General features: G+C 32.8%; 2 protein-coding genes across 2 annotated transcripts; one reads left to right on the plus strand and one right to left on the minus strand.

The window, feature by feature from the left end:
- Positions 1-3089: 3089 nt before the first annotated feature.
- Positions 3090-4222, plus strand: LOC105158703 (uncharacterized). The gene is made up of 2 exons (XM_011075545.3): positions 3090-3853; positions 3964-4222. The coding sequence occupies exons 1-2, from the start codon at positions 3499-3501 to the stop codon at positions 4134-4136; spliced, it is 528 nt and encodes a 175-aa protein (XP_011073847.1). The 5' UTR covers positions 3090-3498; the 3' UTR covers positions 4137-4222.
- A 2172-nt stretch (positions 4223-6394) lies between these two features.
- LOC105158547 (Concanavalin A-like lectin protein kinase family protein) lies at positions 6395-8397 on the minus strand. The gene has a single exon (XM_020692210.2). The coding sequence runs from the start codon at positions 8388-8390 to the stop codon at positions 6462-6464; it is 1929 nt and encodes a 642-aa protein (XP_020547869.1). The 5' UTR covers positions 8391-8397; the 3' UTR covers positions 6395-6461.
- Positions 8398-14379: the final 5982 nt, after the last annotated feature.

Raw genomic sequence — 14379 nt, forward strand, 5'->3', positions numbered from 1 at the left:
AATTCACTTATAGATACAGTTATATCAACTAAATGTTAATTTCAATGTCACTAGAAAAAAAAAATAATAATACTCATCCAGGCTTAAGCTTATGGGCATACAATCAATTACAGTGCAATCACAAGATCTGTACCAAATTTGGTGTGATTTTGGTGGGAAACAATTCAATTGCAAGCTATCCGTAAATATGTTGCAAAATGCAAATTGTCCAATATCTGATATGGTGTTAGCGATGAGAATCAAGATTGTTTGGGACGGATGACACTTGGATTTCTTTATCGTCATAATTTGGCGACATATTGGCGATCATTTGTGTTGTATTGTAGGTTAGCAACACAATTTTTGACAGAATTTGCGATGGTCTTGGCTAATTCTGTCACAAATTTTGTTGCAATTGTAACAACTATTTCACAATAGCTATATTTTTCTGTTTGTAATTTTGTCATTTATATTTCCAAATTTTGCAACTTCTTAGTTACATTGAAATTTAATTTTCTATTAAATCCTGCAATTTAAAAAAAAAAGAACTAAAATATTGGCACATTATGACAAAAAAAGATCGCCAAAACTTGCAACTTTGACATAATTTTGACATGTGTCCCCCACACGAAAACCCAAGTTCCAGCTACATTTGCAATTTATGATGAATTTTGTTTTTAATGCACCAGTTCTTTGAAAATGCATAATTTAATTGTCAAATTAAATCCAATAAGACTAAAATCACAGTTCCCTTATAATTACACGACAAAAAATACAATTTTCTTGACATCATTCCAATTTTTGTTAATAAAAATGAATAAGCCGTGTAACAAAAGTTTTTATACAAAATCTTGGCAGATTTTCTAGATTTGAACTCTTTGTCTTCGAGCAAATTGAATTTAATTATCTTAACTCCTTCAGGAACGAACACCGAGTGTGTAAGCTTTCTACTGCCAACCAAACCATCCGGATCATGTTAAAATTCCAACTTTCGGTGACAATAAAATCTGTTAGATATCTCATAAAATTTGAAGACTTGGAGCTGAATAAATAGCTTCGGAGATAGCCCTCTGATAAGGTACGAAAACAGATCTTCTCTTACAAAAATTTCCAGGTCTTTTTGCTTCTGTAAGATTCACCTGAATTGTTTGCAACTGAAAAAAGACAAAAACCGAGGGAACCTCTTTCTTCGTATTTCGATGCTTCTACAACTCTTTTTTCTTTTTTTCTTTTTTTTATAAATTTGTGTGGTTGCCGTACGGAGTTTGTACAAAGTCAAGAAATGGGGAAAAAGAAATCGGACAGGAAAAGCTAAATGACAAGAGAAAGACAATAAAGACAGAAACCCTTTCGGTGGTTGTCTGGAAACCAATCCTTCTTTTATTCTTGTTGGTGAATTATTGTTAGTGATTTGTCGGGAGTCGGGGCCCCAGGGAATTCTCTTCAAGGACAGAAGTGTACTTGCTAACTACTCGAGTTTGTTTATTCTCGTGTGCACTTTGCTAATGTAGTCTGATCAAGGGTCATATGATCTTTTACGCTACCGTAGGGTAAATTTGATTTGCGACAATGATTTATATAAAAGGAATTCAAACAACTTGGAAATAGAAAAATTTGAAGATTGTTGCCTTTATAATATGTAATGATTTGGCTTCAGTACATTTTTAATCTAATAATTTAGGTTATTTGAGCGTTTTCGTTTTTAAATTAGCATTTTATAATTTTTGTGATTTCAGTTATTTTCCTGTTATAATTCACTTTTATCGACTGAAAAATGCATGTGCTTCCCATGTGATTTTTTAAAATTGGGGTTAGTGTATCGGCTTATTTTTACCGGTCTTTTTGTCATTTAACTTTATAGAGTAATATTTTGGTACTACATGTATCTTTTGAATTTATGTGATTCCAGCCATTTTTTTCGTTAAAATTCACCATTCTCACCGGTAAAGATAAACTCCGATGAAAAAAAGCCTAAAATTGCACAATTAGAAAAACACAGAACCAAAAAAGCTATTTCAATACTTTAAAGAGCGAAAATACTGAAAACTTAAGTTACATGACAAAAAATGTGTTAATTCCTAATAATCTAATTCAAAGAATTTATTAAACTTAAAAGTTTTGAGGTTTTTGTGTTCAAATTTATCAATTGAAACACAATACTATATATTCTAATTCATGGAGAGATCCGCAGAAAAGTGTGATAAAAATCAGAAGGACTTTCACTAATTAACTCCTTGAAGTTGTATTTATGGTAGAGTTTCAAAGCCCTTGAAGTCACCTCCCAGATTAAACAAAGCCTCTAGCAATTATTTTACTCTTGTTATTGAGGTGGCGGGTGGGCACAATTATGTCTATATTATATCCCCATCCTTAAGTTGGATTTTCTTTTTGTCTGCTTTGAGTATTTTTACATTTAATATCACAATTATGCTAACAGGGTAATAGCTATAAATTTATATCAACCATCTCATAAGCTTTCATATCTTAGAAAATATTTAAAAGCTTAATGATGTTAAATTTTATTTTAAAAATAATTTTATATAGTGTTTAGATAAATAAAATGTCAAAATTTATCAAATATTATAAAAATAAGCTCAAAAAATGTTTAATCTATTTGCATTGTAATATATAATTAATGATCGAAAAAACCATCAAACTATTAGAATTTAAAATTATATAAATAGATACTTTGCTATAGGGGAAAAACTTTAACTACAGAAGAGTAAAAGTAAATGCTAATAAAATTGTAAGCATTTTTTGTCTATTTGATGTTAAGATTAACGAATTTAAAAGATCTTATAAAAAAAAAGATATAATAAAATTAAGATCTAACGGCAACGTGCCAAATTGTGTCATGATTTTAGTTATTGTTAATATTTTGGCCTCGATTGCGAGTCTAACAACTGTGTTGCGTTATAATAGTTAATTAAGTAATCACCACAATTTTATATTTTTGATTAACCATGATGATTGATTATATTTATTACAGGAATCTGCATGCATAAAAAATGATCGATTAATTTGATGTGATAAAATTTGATTCTTTGAAAAGTTTTCAATGTGTCATATATGAAACCTATAAAGATGCTTGACTTTGTATGTAAAGCAACTACCTAGATCAAAAGCTTACCTTGAGACTGCCTGTATATCAATGCTTCACTACATGTTACTCTCCTCACTCCCCTTTTTCCCCCTTCATCAAAACTGAGTACTGATCTTTCTTGTGCTCTTTCCCTCTTCAGTTCATCACCATCACCTGATCATAGATAAACATTTCCTGCTAGAAACCGTTGTGCTTTCCATGATTTCCCCCTCTTCTTCTGTCAGTAATTTGCTGCCCAGTTCACATACTTGTTTCTTTGATTCATACATCTGTTTCTGCCAAGAATCCTGGTTTTATCGATGCATCGGTGTTGATCCTTGAGTATTGTGTGTTGTTTAAAGTTTGTCAGCTTCATCTGTTTCTGTAGTTGCCTGTGATCATATTGATACATAGGATATATTCCTCTGGACACAAAAATGAGGAAAGATTGCTCGAAGACATTTGGCCTCAAGCACAAGGAAGACAATTCTGATGATAGGAAGAGAAACAACATGGAAATGAATATGAGGAGTACTTCTGACAAGACATTATTGCGGAAGCTGAAGAAGAAGAAGGCCGATGATGACAAGAACGCGAAGAGCAACAGATTCTTGATTACGATCAATGTTTTTGGAAGCGCTGGGCCAATAAGATTTGTAGTTAATGAAGATGAAACTGCTCAAGGGGTTATTGAGACCGCCCTGAAGCTGTACGCCAAGCAGGGACGGCTTCCGGTTCTTGGTTCGGATATCAGCAGTTTCTTTCTCTACCCTGTCAATGCTGGATTTGAAGGTATCAACATATATCCCTTTCAGAATTTACTTCATCAAATGCTGGAGTTTTGGTGATTTTGAAAGTTCCTTTTCTACATGAAATGATGTTTTTCGTGTTTTTATTCACAGCCCTTAAACTGTCGGAAGTGATAGGATCGCGTGGAGCGAGGAACTTTGTTCTATGCAAGAACCAGAGCAAGCCACACATGACGGAAGCGCGGTCACAGCTGATTAAAAGAAAGGGGAGCCAATGGCGTGCGTGGTTCCAAAAATCACTGACTTTCAAGATTCTATCTCATTGACCAGCTTTATAATTCCTAAAGTGTGTTGCAGAAGATGATGTAGATGTACAAATGTTTTTGTAATGAAAATTTGAATAATTTGCATATAGTTTAGAACGGTTAGTTTTGAATCATATGTTATATAGTATTTTTGAGTTTATTTTTCAGCCAAGTAATGGGACAGAAGTGGCAAATGACATATCATAGAGTTTAGAGGTCACCAGCTTCTTGAGTTTGATTTCCTTTAAGAATAAGCATACGGACAATACTTTCATAAAGCAGAGGTTTGTGTTGAAAGAAGCTTAGTGGTACAATATTTATTCCATAACATGACTAAGTCCAAGATGTCTTGTCTTCAGTAGAAAATTTGTTGATGGCAAGGATCAAAACACCTGTTAGAGTAGTTTGCATTTGAAATGGAATATTCCAAGTTTTTGTTACTGGTTTGAAATATGCAGTCTTTAACATATATCATGTACATCAGTTGAACCAGTATGCGCACTGTGCTCACATTATGCAGCTTAAATGCAACTGGGCTGTATTTCTGATTTCTATGTGAAGCAATAGTCAATTCTCCTGCAGACGCCTTTTGTAATTTGCTCTACGATGCAGTTGTTGCCTAGCAATTCTGCACTAACACCTAACGCAACCAGACCAGAGAGATTCCATCTTCCACGGACTTGGTTTAATTATTTTTTGCCAATACGTCATGAGGCTCACACATTCTAAGTGGACTAAAATAGACGACCCCATTGATATTCAACGTAAGAATGAATGACTCCTGTTATCATGACAACATTTTGTACTAATTACATGGAGAAAACTAAAAGAGAGCATACAAGAGAAGAATCCCATGTTTGCATTGCACAAAGAGCAACCAATTTTGGTATCTTTAAATTAATTTCCTTTGGTTATTTATTCTTGTTATTTAGCTTTGATGCCATGTTCTTTTCATTCAGGTAATTTTGAATTTGACCTTGAGATCGATAAAATACCACGTAGACTTTGAAAAGAAACCAAGTGGCGCAAGGGAGAGGCATCTACCTCTTCCGAAGTAGAAGCTGATTTAGTACTAGATGTGCCCACGTCTAGCGACTCCGAAGACGAAATCGTGGCCCCCTTTAACTTTCACTTCTACTCTTATAAGGAATTAATTTACAACCAATACCTGTGGATTCAGCCGGGTATAAGCACATGTCCACAAAAAGGATGGCTTGATAGGAGTGCATTTTGCGTTATTTTCAAATGATATTTTGCTATCTTTTACAACTAAATGCTCCTAATCAAGTTTCATTTTGCAGTATTGACTTATAATGGATTGAGGAAGTGAAACAGAGATAAACAAAGCCACAACTAATTATGAATTTAGTCCATGGACATTCCTTGACTATCCACAAGGTAAGGAAATGTGGGGTTGTTAGGTCGTACCAAAGGCAATAATTGAGTTATATTTTATGTATGTTTGTCATCTTTGCATCTATGATTAACTGTAAAATTGAGTATAATCATGTCTTTAACTGGAATATTCTTCTCATATTTACTCCTCTTTTAAATACTCTTTTATTCTAGTTAATTTTATATTTAGATTTTAATCAACACCTCACAATATAATCGAAGACTACGACATAATCAATGATGTTGCGTTACCACTAGTTATTGAATTAAACAAACAATTACGGATTTGCAAGTTCAATTGGCCAGGTAAATATTATTGACAATGAATAATGGTACCTATCATTCATAAGTCGTATTATTTGTGTTAAAAGTATAGAGAATAACACAAATACCAATATGATTGAAAGTAAAAAAACATAAACTAGATCTCACAACTCATTGAAATTGTGCATTCATCGAGTCTTTGACCGGAATTAGAAGAATAGAGTTCGATAAAAAAAAATGTAGAGAATAAAAGATCCAAAATTCAAAGTGTTTGTAACACTATCATTTGGATGTTTTAGTACTAACAATTTGCCATTGCATCAGATCATTAGAATCTGAAAATTATATTTCTGTGAATTGCGGCTTTGATTTCCAATTTTTGTCTACTTAAGTTTATAAACTGTTTTACATACTTGTGTAGACGTAATAAAATCGCTGCTGGTCTGCGAGTTGTATTTTAATCTATAAATTTGGTGCAGTACATTCACAAGGTAAATTCACAAATCAATTGATACTTGAATTATATATGTATTAATAATGGTATTTCGTATTATTCTGTTTTAGATTCATAAAGTACACGTAACATAGACCGATTCTCATATTATTTTGCCGTTGTTTTTACCTAATCCAAAATAAAAAAGCAGTTTGCTGCAGAAAGATTTCGAGGAAGTACTTTAGAGTATGCTTTTATCGACCCATATTGATATTTGAGGCAGTAATCGAATGGCCCCCAGAGCTAAGGGGTGGAAGTACTCTAGGTGCATTATACGTAGACACTGGCATTTTTGCTGGGAGGTTGGGTAGTGGTGCTTCAAAGTTAAGAACATGGCTTGCTAGCCTTATTGATGGCCTCATGTTGTGGTCAGGGTAAGCACACCACAGACCGACTAGCATCAAACATTCCACCTGTTTTGGATTATGATCCGTTCCCAATTTCTCATCCACGGCAGCAAGAAGCTGCCCATCTCCGTAGAGATCCCAAACCCACTGCACCAAACCTTTCTCGGACTGCAAATCCACTGATTTCCTCCCAGTAACAATCTCCAGGGCCACAACACCAAAACTGTAGACATCCGACTCTTTGCTAGCCCTGCCAGTGGTCACATACTCGGGGGCCATATAGCCCAACGTTCCAGCCAGCCCAGTGATCTGCTGCCCAAGCTCATGATCCATGAGTCGAGCCAGGCCAAAGTCGCCAAGCTTAACGTTGAAGCTTGAATCGAGCATTACGTTGCTTGACTTGATATCCCTGTGCACAACACACTGTTCCCACTCCTCGTGGAGATATAACAAGGCGGATGCCAAACCAAGGGCTATTTTGTATCTGAGACTCCAACCAAGAGGATTCCTTTTGCCAAACAGGTGATGATCCAGGCTGCCGTTTGGCATGAACTCGTACACAAGCAAGAATTCTCCATGACCATGGCACCAACCTATTAGTTGGACCAAATTCCTGTGTCTCAACATGCTAATGATTTTCACTTCCGTTACGTACTGCTTTTTCCCTTGTTTAGATCTCCTGGAGAACTTCTTCACAGCAATCGGCATATCCAGGTCGATAAGGTGCCCCTTGTAAACTCCTCCGAATCCTCCCTCTCCCAATTTTCTGTCATCTGAAAAATTATTTGTAGCGAACGCGAGATCCTTGTAAGAAAATCTTCTTGGCCCTGCTCCTCGTTCGAGATCATCATTTATCGAGGTCAAGTTAACTCCCTCGGAGGTGTTTTTGTTCCTGACCCCATGTCTCCGTTTTCTCCACACTACAAATACTACTATCACCCCAGCTGCTAAAACACACCCCGAAAGAGTCAATCCCAAAATTAATCCAATCTTTCCTTTGCTCGCTGCTATCTCTAGATTCGAACTGAACTCCCATGATTCAAGTGTGTGTTGTTCAACGTACATACCTGTGGCAGCAGAGATACCGACAGTGACGTATTCAGGGAGAACCTCTTTCAGGTCAATTGGGTACGAAAGGCTGGAGTTAGAACCACCGCCATAGCTCCAGAAGACACTTAAGTTTCGCGTAGTGGAGTTATATGCAATCCATGCATCCGCAGTATCTCCACTATGCAGAGTGACGTTCCATGGGGTTGCTACCGAAGAATTAAGCGAGTTTTTATTTATTCCCACATGCTCGTACGGGGGATCCCACTCGGGATTTGCTAATGAGTCAAATTCTACAGAAACGATCTGCGTTTGAGGCTGGTCTCTGGTGCTGGTGTTGAAGAGGCCTAAAAAACCACCAGCTGAATTAGGCGGGATTTGGAAGCCGACAGGGGCTAGAAAGAAGGCAAGTCCATTGCCATATTGCGCCCTGTTTGGCGTGTCGATAACAAAAGCAAAATGAGTGGTGAAATCAGCAAGTTTTCCAGAGCTGGAGTCCCAAAGAGGCACCTTTCCATTGTAGATGACTTGTCCCACGCGGCAAAGGTAGCTGACATCGTTGAACTGGATTGATCCAAGGGAAGTGACTGCATCGCCTTCCAGGAGAATGGTGGTGACATCGGGAGTGAACCCGGAAAGCTGGAAATTCACTGAGTGAGAAAAAGGGATGAGAAAGAAGAGAAAGATGGAAATAAGCACATTTCCAGGTGCATAGCAAAAGGTGGCCATGATCAGGGGATTTGATGTGTAGAAGCTGCTGTGGTGATCATCAATCAAATGTTGCTTTATATCCCATGCATGATTCATTAAACAAGATTTGTTTATTGACATGATAACATAAAAAATGACCCGGGCATGGCAAATTCTCGCCGGCTCAAATTTGTTTAAAACTATATATTGGAGGAATGACAGTGACTGGGATGAGATTAATTTCTAGGCTTATTTATTTTAATAAATGTAAAAAATATATAAGTTATAGAGATACCGCGACTTTAAAAGATTTGCAATGCAAGTCGTCAATAGAGGCGACGACTTGCAACTTATTATATTGTTAAGTGTGGAGCTATTACCTAAGGTAAATAATTAAACCTGAGGTAACGATCTCCCGGGTATTTCAAGCATGCATCGTGCGATGTTTTCCTCTCTAATATATATATATATATATATATATATATATAGGGAAAAAGAAAAAAAAAATTCGTCCAATAACTTCTGTCTGAATTTGTTTGGTCATTTATCTTTGGTTATATTAGATTTAGTCTTTAATCTATCAATTTTGTATAGATTTGATCTTTTAACATAATTTATGACTTTTTTGTCTTTTTGACGATAAAGTCTAATAGTCCATCCTAATACTCTAATTGTGATATACCAATAAACCTAATCTTTTATACCATCTTAGTTGAGCATTAGCTACGAGATGCAAAATGAATGGATATTATGGACTAAAATTGCTCTTAAAAAGTTGTGTATAGGTAATTTTTTTCAAAATTGGGTCATAGGACTGATATTAAATAATTTTAAAAATTATCGGACTAAAACTAAAACAGATAAATTTAAAGAATTAAAATTAATAATAGACAAGTTTAAATAACTAAACAAATAATTTTCTATATATAGATATATATATATATATATATAGAGAGAGAGAGAGAGAGAGAGAGAGCATCTTGGAAAGACAACATGAAACATGGGAGGATAGCTGACATAGTGTGGATCCTCATTTAACCTGATTATAGGAGTATTTTGTAATGATGGAATGTTTTAATTGAGCTATATATATAAAATATGGATGCATATGCATGCCTGATAACATAAAAATTGACCTGAGCATGCAACTCGTTCGCTGTCTCAATGTTTATTAATTGAACACAGGAGAATATTATCGTACCTGTGTCATTTTTCCAGGGAAATCTGCTGTGTTTGGGACATATTAACTGGGTGCAGACAAAGGTCAGAATGCGTGTAGGAGAAGGAGTGGAAGTTTGGGTAGAATGAAAACAGCTTGATTGTGATTTTTCAAAATTTTTAATTGGCTTCAAGAAAAAGTTGGCCTGGAAAATTGGTCCCTGTGATAGCTGCTGCATGCCTGAAGAAAACAATAAAAGACAACAAATTATTTCATAATTTTTTGCAGGGTTACTGGTAAAAGATTTTCTATGATATGCTCGTGACACTGATGTTTTGACCAAAAATAGTTGTGTAGTACTTTTGATCATGGTAAATAACCATAACAAAACATCATATTTCTTTTACTAAATCATCCATCTAACTCATGTATTACATATATGTTGTAACATCTAGAAACCGTTCCACAAGTCACCATTAAATTCCTTTCGGGCTCAATAATTGTACATGCATTTGTTAGTAGACGGATTAGGCTTAGATGCATTTTTGCTTTTGTAATTCAGGCGATTTTGCGTTTTCGTTCTTTAACTTTTTAGGAATTTTCTTTCCTTTCCGTATTTATGGATTGGATCGTTTCTGCCAATGAAATGAACGTGGAGCCCGTTCCGAGTGCTTCTCCGATCCGGAAGTTCTCACGAAGAGAATAAGATGCTGCTCCCGCTCCCTCTGTCTTTTCCCGCTTTGCTAATCTTCCCCGTAGGTGTGGGAGGAAGAAACCTAAGAGACTAAGAGAAGACGCTTAACTCTTAGGTCCTTCTTTTCAGTGCAACACAGGAAAGCGCCCTTAGTCTATTTTTCGCCACAGTTCACCTTTTTTGTTAGAAAAAATACATATGCCTCTCATGTGATAATTTAAAGTTGGGCCTTGACGCATTTCTGTCAACATTTTTATCCTTTAACTTTCTATAATAACATTTTGTATCTATATTTTTACAGGACAGAGGTGAACTCCGATAAATAAAAGGATTGAAATCGTAAAAATTAAAAAAATATAGTATTACTATTTTAGAAAATTAAAGAATTAAAATGTTAAATCACCTGAGTGACAAACCCAAAAATTTATTTAACCCGACGGATTATACATCCTCATTCTATAAACACACACATAAATTGAGAAGTGGCCTGAACTTCATTTTTTTTTTTTTTCTTTATCTTTAGAAAGCTTAGCCTATGCTTGGATTTGTTTTTCATCCTCAATTTTCAGTTTTCAATAAAGAATATTTATTTTTTATTTTATATAGGTTTTGTGCAAAAATCAAAATATACATGAATAGTTAATGAAGTTGTATTTTATATTGTTAATAGCGTCAAACCAATATCAATATTTTGTTTAATTATACACTATATAAAAATATAAATTTCTCATGTGTTTGTTCCATTGTGAACAGACATTATACTCCTACTTAAATATAATTTTTTATATAATAAATAAAAATACATTATAAAATAATAAAATTCTATCAAAAGAAGATTGTTTAAGAGTGCTAATACCTCTAAACTGCTTGAAAAATATATTCAACTAAAATAAATAAGCAAATAATATTTCTATGGTGATTAATTTGTAAAATGATATTTTTAAATATTTTAAAAATATTAATTTCTTTAAAAATATTAATTTATTAGAGCACAGTAAAATTGAACATGAGTAGCATCAAAATATTATATAAAATACTATCATAAAACTTCAAGAAACTAAATATATATATATATATATATTTGAAATATATATTATGAATTTTTTAAATAAAAATGATCAATCTTATTAAATTGAAAATGCTTTTGCAGGTTGGTCTTCTCTTAATTTTAAGATTATTTTTAATATCCTTCGAGTATTATGCTGCTGCCGAGCATCAGTACGTATCAAACTTAATGACTAAAAATTTATATATATTAGTAATTTATGACACATATACGTGTGTGCAAATTCTATAATATTATTTACAATAAAATAATTATTACCAAAACAAATGAGACTTCAATTCATCCATCTTAAATTATATTATATATATATACACACATACATATAAAATAATAATTGTGATAAAAAAGTATAGTAGAAATATTTTTAGTGAGAATATAAATAAATAAATAAATATACTTTCATTCCAATCACAATATTAAAAATTGTAAAGTGAAAATTGACCCAATGGATCCAAATTGTATCTAATGGATCCAGTAGATTGGATCCTGAGCTATAATCCTAACATGGGATCTCAGATCCGGAAGCCTAATAACCGAAGTTTATGTCCACCTTCAAAGCTGCAACTGATCTCATGCACAACAATAATGCACCTTCTCTATATTTGGTGTCCGTTATGTACAACAACTCTCTGATTGGATATATTAAATCTGTATTTTTTTATTGTAAATGTAATTTTTTTTTGTCATTTAATTTTTTTTCAATAGTCACTTTCATACTTAAATTTCATTAAAATCATATTCTAGTGAATATTATAATTTAATTAAATTTCAATTAAATGTTATAAATCCGAACATCACTAGTAACATGGATCATGCAACTTTATATGTACATATTCCGATTGAGCTATCGGTAATTAATTCACAATGTTTAATTCAAAGAGATTGGTTTTAATTCCTACTATGTTAATCGGAATACTAACAATAGCAATTTCCCATGAAAAAATATAAAGAAAGAAACATTCGTAATAGTTAGATTTCTTCAATGAAGTATTAATTAATACTGTTAAATGGTCGTATCATTTAAAAGCTTAATTTGTTTGAAAATTCTGCACATAATTGTTTTTTAATAAATGAATGAAATGAGATTCAAACATAGTACATTTTATTTGGCCTCACTCTGAATCAAATGGCAATTACATCTAAATTTTTAAGTTATTAAAAAAGAAAATTACTTAATATTAATTTCTCAAGAAGCAAGCAATGAGTTCAATCCAATTAACTTTTTATGGGTAAAACAAAAAGATATGTTTAGTGTACACTATTTATTCACACCTCAATCAGGGTAAGAACTAACGCAGCAAGGAATGTCTGAACTAATATTATATGATTGTGGCGAATAACGTTAATATATATTGGATAATACATGCAATAAAAGTGAGTGAGAAAATATAGCATTATCGACGAGGAGAATCATATGTAGTTGGAAATGCGTGCTGATGTCCGTCCGTCGGCAAGTGGGTCTTAAAATATGCAACTATTCACTTTGGTGTAAAAGTGAAAAAAAGTAGGACGATGGGATTGACTTATTTTTTACTCAAAAGCACAAACCCTAATATTTTACTTCAAACTTAGACAATTATTAATTACTAGGTTATTACAATATGGTTTTAACTTTGCAGCCCAAACTTCACAAAGAAAAACAAAAGAAACAGACCGGAATTATTGCTCCGACTGCTATTGGATAAGCCGTGTGATATTTTAGATTAAATTATTGCAATCATTCCTGAAATTTGATATAATTATAAGTATTTTTTTAATTTTAATATCCGTCTAATAAGGAGCCCATCTATTAGCCTCCATTAGATTTTCATCCAAATTTTATAGTAAACGGTTCAAAATGCCATTTTCTAAATTATGAATTATAATTTTATACGTTTTTTTATAAATTTTCTAATATATTTTTTTTGGACCAATATGCTCTATGGTTTATTTGTTTCACCTACCTTCGAATTTTTTTACTTTTTTTAAATATTTTCTATAAAGAAATTTCAATAAGAGTAAAATAATAATTTTTACCTCACCATCTAGGAGCTGTATAATTATTTTCATTTGCCTGAGATATTTGTAATTTTTTTTTCAAACAATCAGTGAATATTTATAATTATATTAAATTTTAGAAAAAATAGTTGTAATTTATCTTATATGGTACGTATGTGCATTACTAAGAATAATAAACAATAAATTATAGTAACTCTTGATTCAATCAATATATTAATATGACTGTAAACAAATTATAATATTATAATAATTCATATAAAAATATAATAAATACTTATATAATTAAGATAAATACTTACACATTAGTAAAACTCGAACTTATTTTTACAACTTATATCACGAAAACCTAAAACTGTCTCAGCTTCCAAGTAAAAGGGGCGTAATTGGGCACATTATGAACTTTTATATTGACAAATACTATGTAGCGCGTATATCAAAGAAATAGTTGTTCCGAGGAATCTCAAGGAGTTCTCAGCATATATAAATATATGCTCTAACTTTTCCATGTTTTCGTTAGTGTGTGTGTATATATATATATAACAAATTGTAATTGTGTGTCTAGCAATTGCCAGTACTTGTCTCTTAGAAGGAATATGATTTGGAACAAAAATGATTAGATAAACGTAAGTTAAAGATTTCGTGATTTAATTGTTTGCATGATTTGACGATATAACTTCAAATGATCATAATTTTTGATTTAGTTAGAGTTTGGGATGTACCACCCACTTTTTAAATCGTTTTCGAGAGAAGAATTCAGCTCCTCATCACGAGGGACCATTGATCGTCTTAAAATTCTATAGTTTCGCCTACTATTCGGGCAATTTTTTACAATCAACTTTGCGTATTTTTCTAATTTTTTGTAGTTAATTTTTATAGCCTATATGTTTTTGAAATATTGTTGTCCTAGTTGGATATTTTTGGACCGAGTCTCTCGGACTTTTGAAATAGTCTAAATGTTAGTCAGTTCCAAGCTTGTTTTACCATACTAAGATCAGAACTTTTTTTCTTTAAATAGTTGGTATAGTGAATTCATTCAACAATAAGCTTTCATTTGTATTTTCTATCTCGAATTTTAAGAGTAGTAGAGACATGTTCTTGTTATTCTTTACAT

The sequence above is a fragment of the Sesamum indicum genome, linkage group LG13 (assembly GCF_026168435.1).
Source record: "Sesamum indicum cultivar Baizhima isolate 11 linkage group LG13, ASM2616843v1, whole genome shotgun sequence".
Lineage (NCBI taxonomy): Eukaryota > Viridiplantae > Streptophyta > Magnoliopsida > Lamiales > Pedaliaceae > Sesamum > Sesamum indicum.

What these genes read in the sequence shown, in the direction of transcription:
- LOC105158703 (XM_011075545.3), top strand. Translation starts at nt 3,499, where the DNA reads ATGAGGAAAGATTGCTCGAAGACATTTGGCCTCAAGCACAAGGAAGAC. An exon ending in TGTCAATGCTGGATTTGAAG is followed by an intron (nt 3,854 to 3,963) that starts GTATCAACATAT and finishes TTTTATTCACAG; the next exon opens with CCCTTAAACTGTCGGAAGTG.
- LOC105158547 (XM_020692210.2), bottom strand. Translation starts at nt 8,390, where the DNA reads ATGGCCACCTTTTGCTATGCACCTGGAAATGTGCTTATTTCCATCTTT.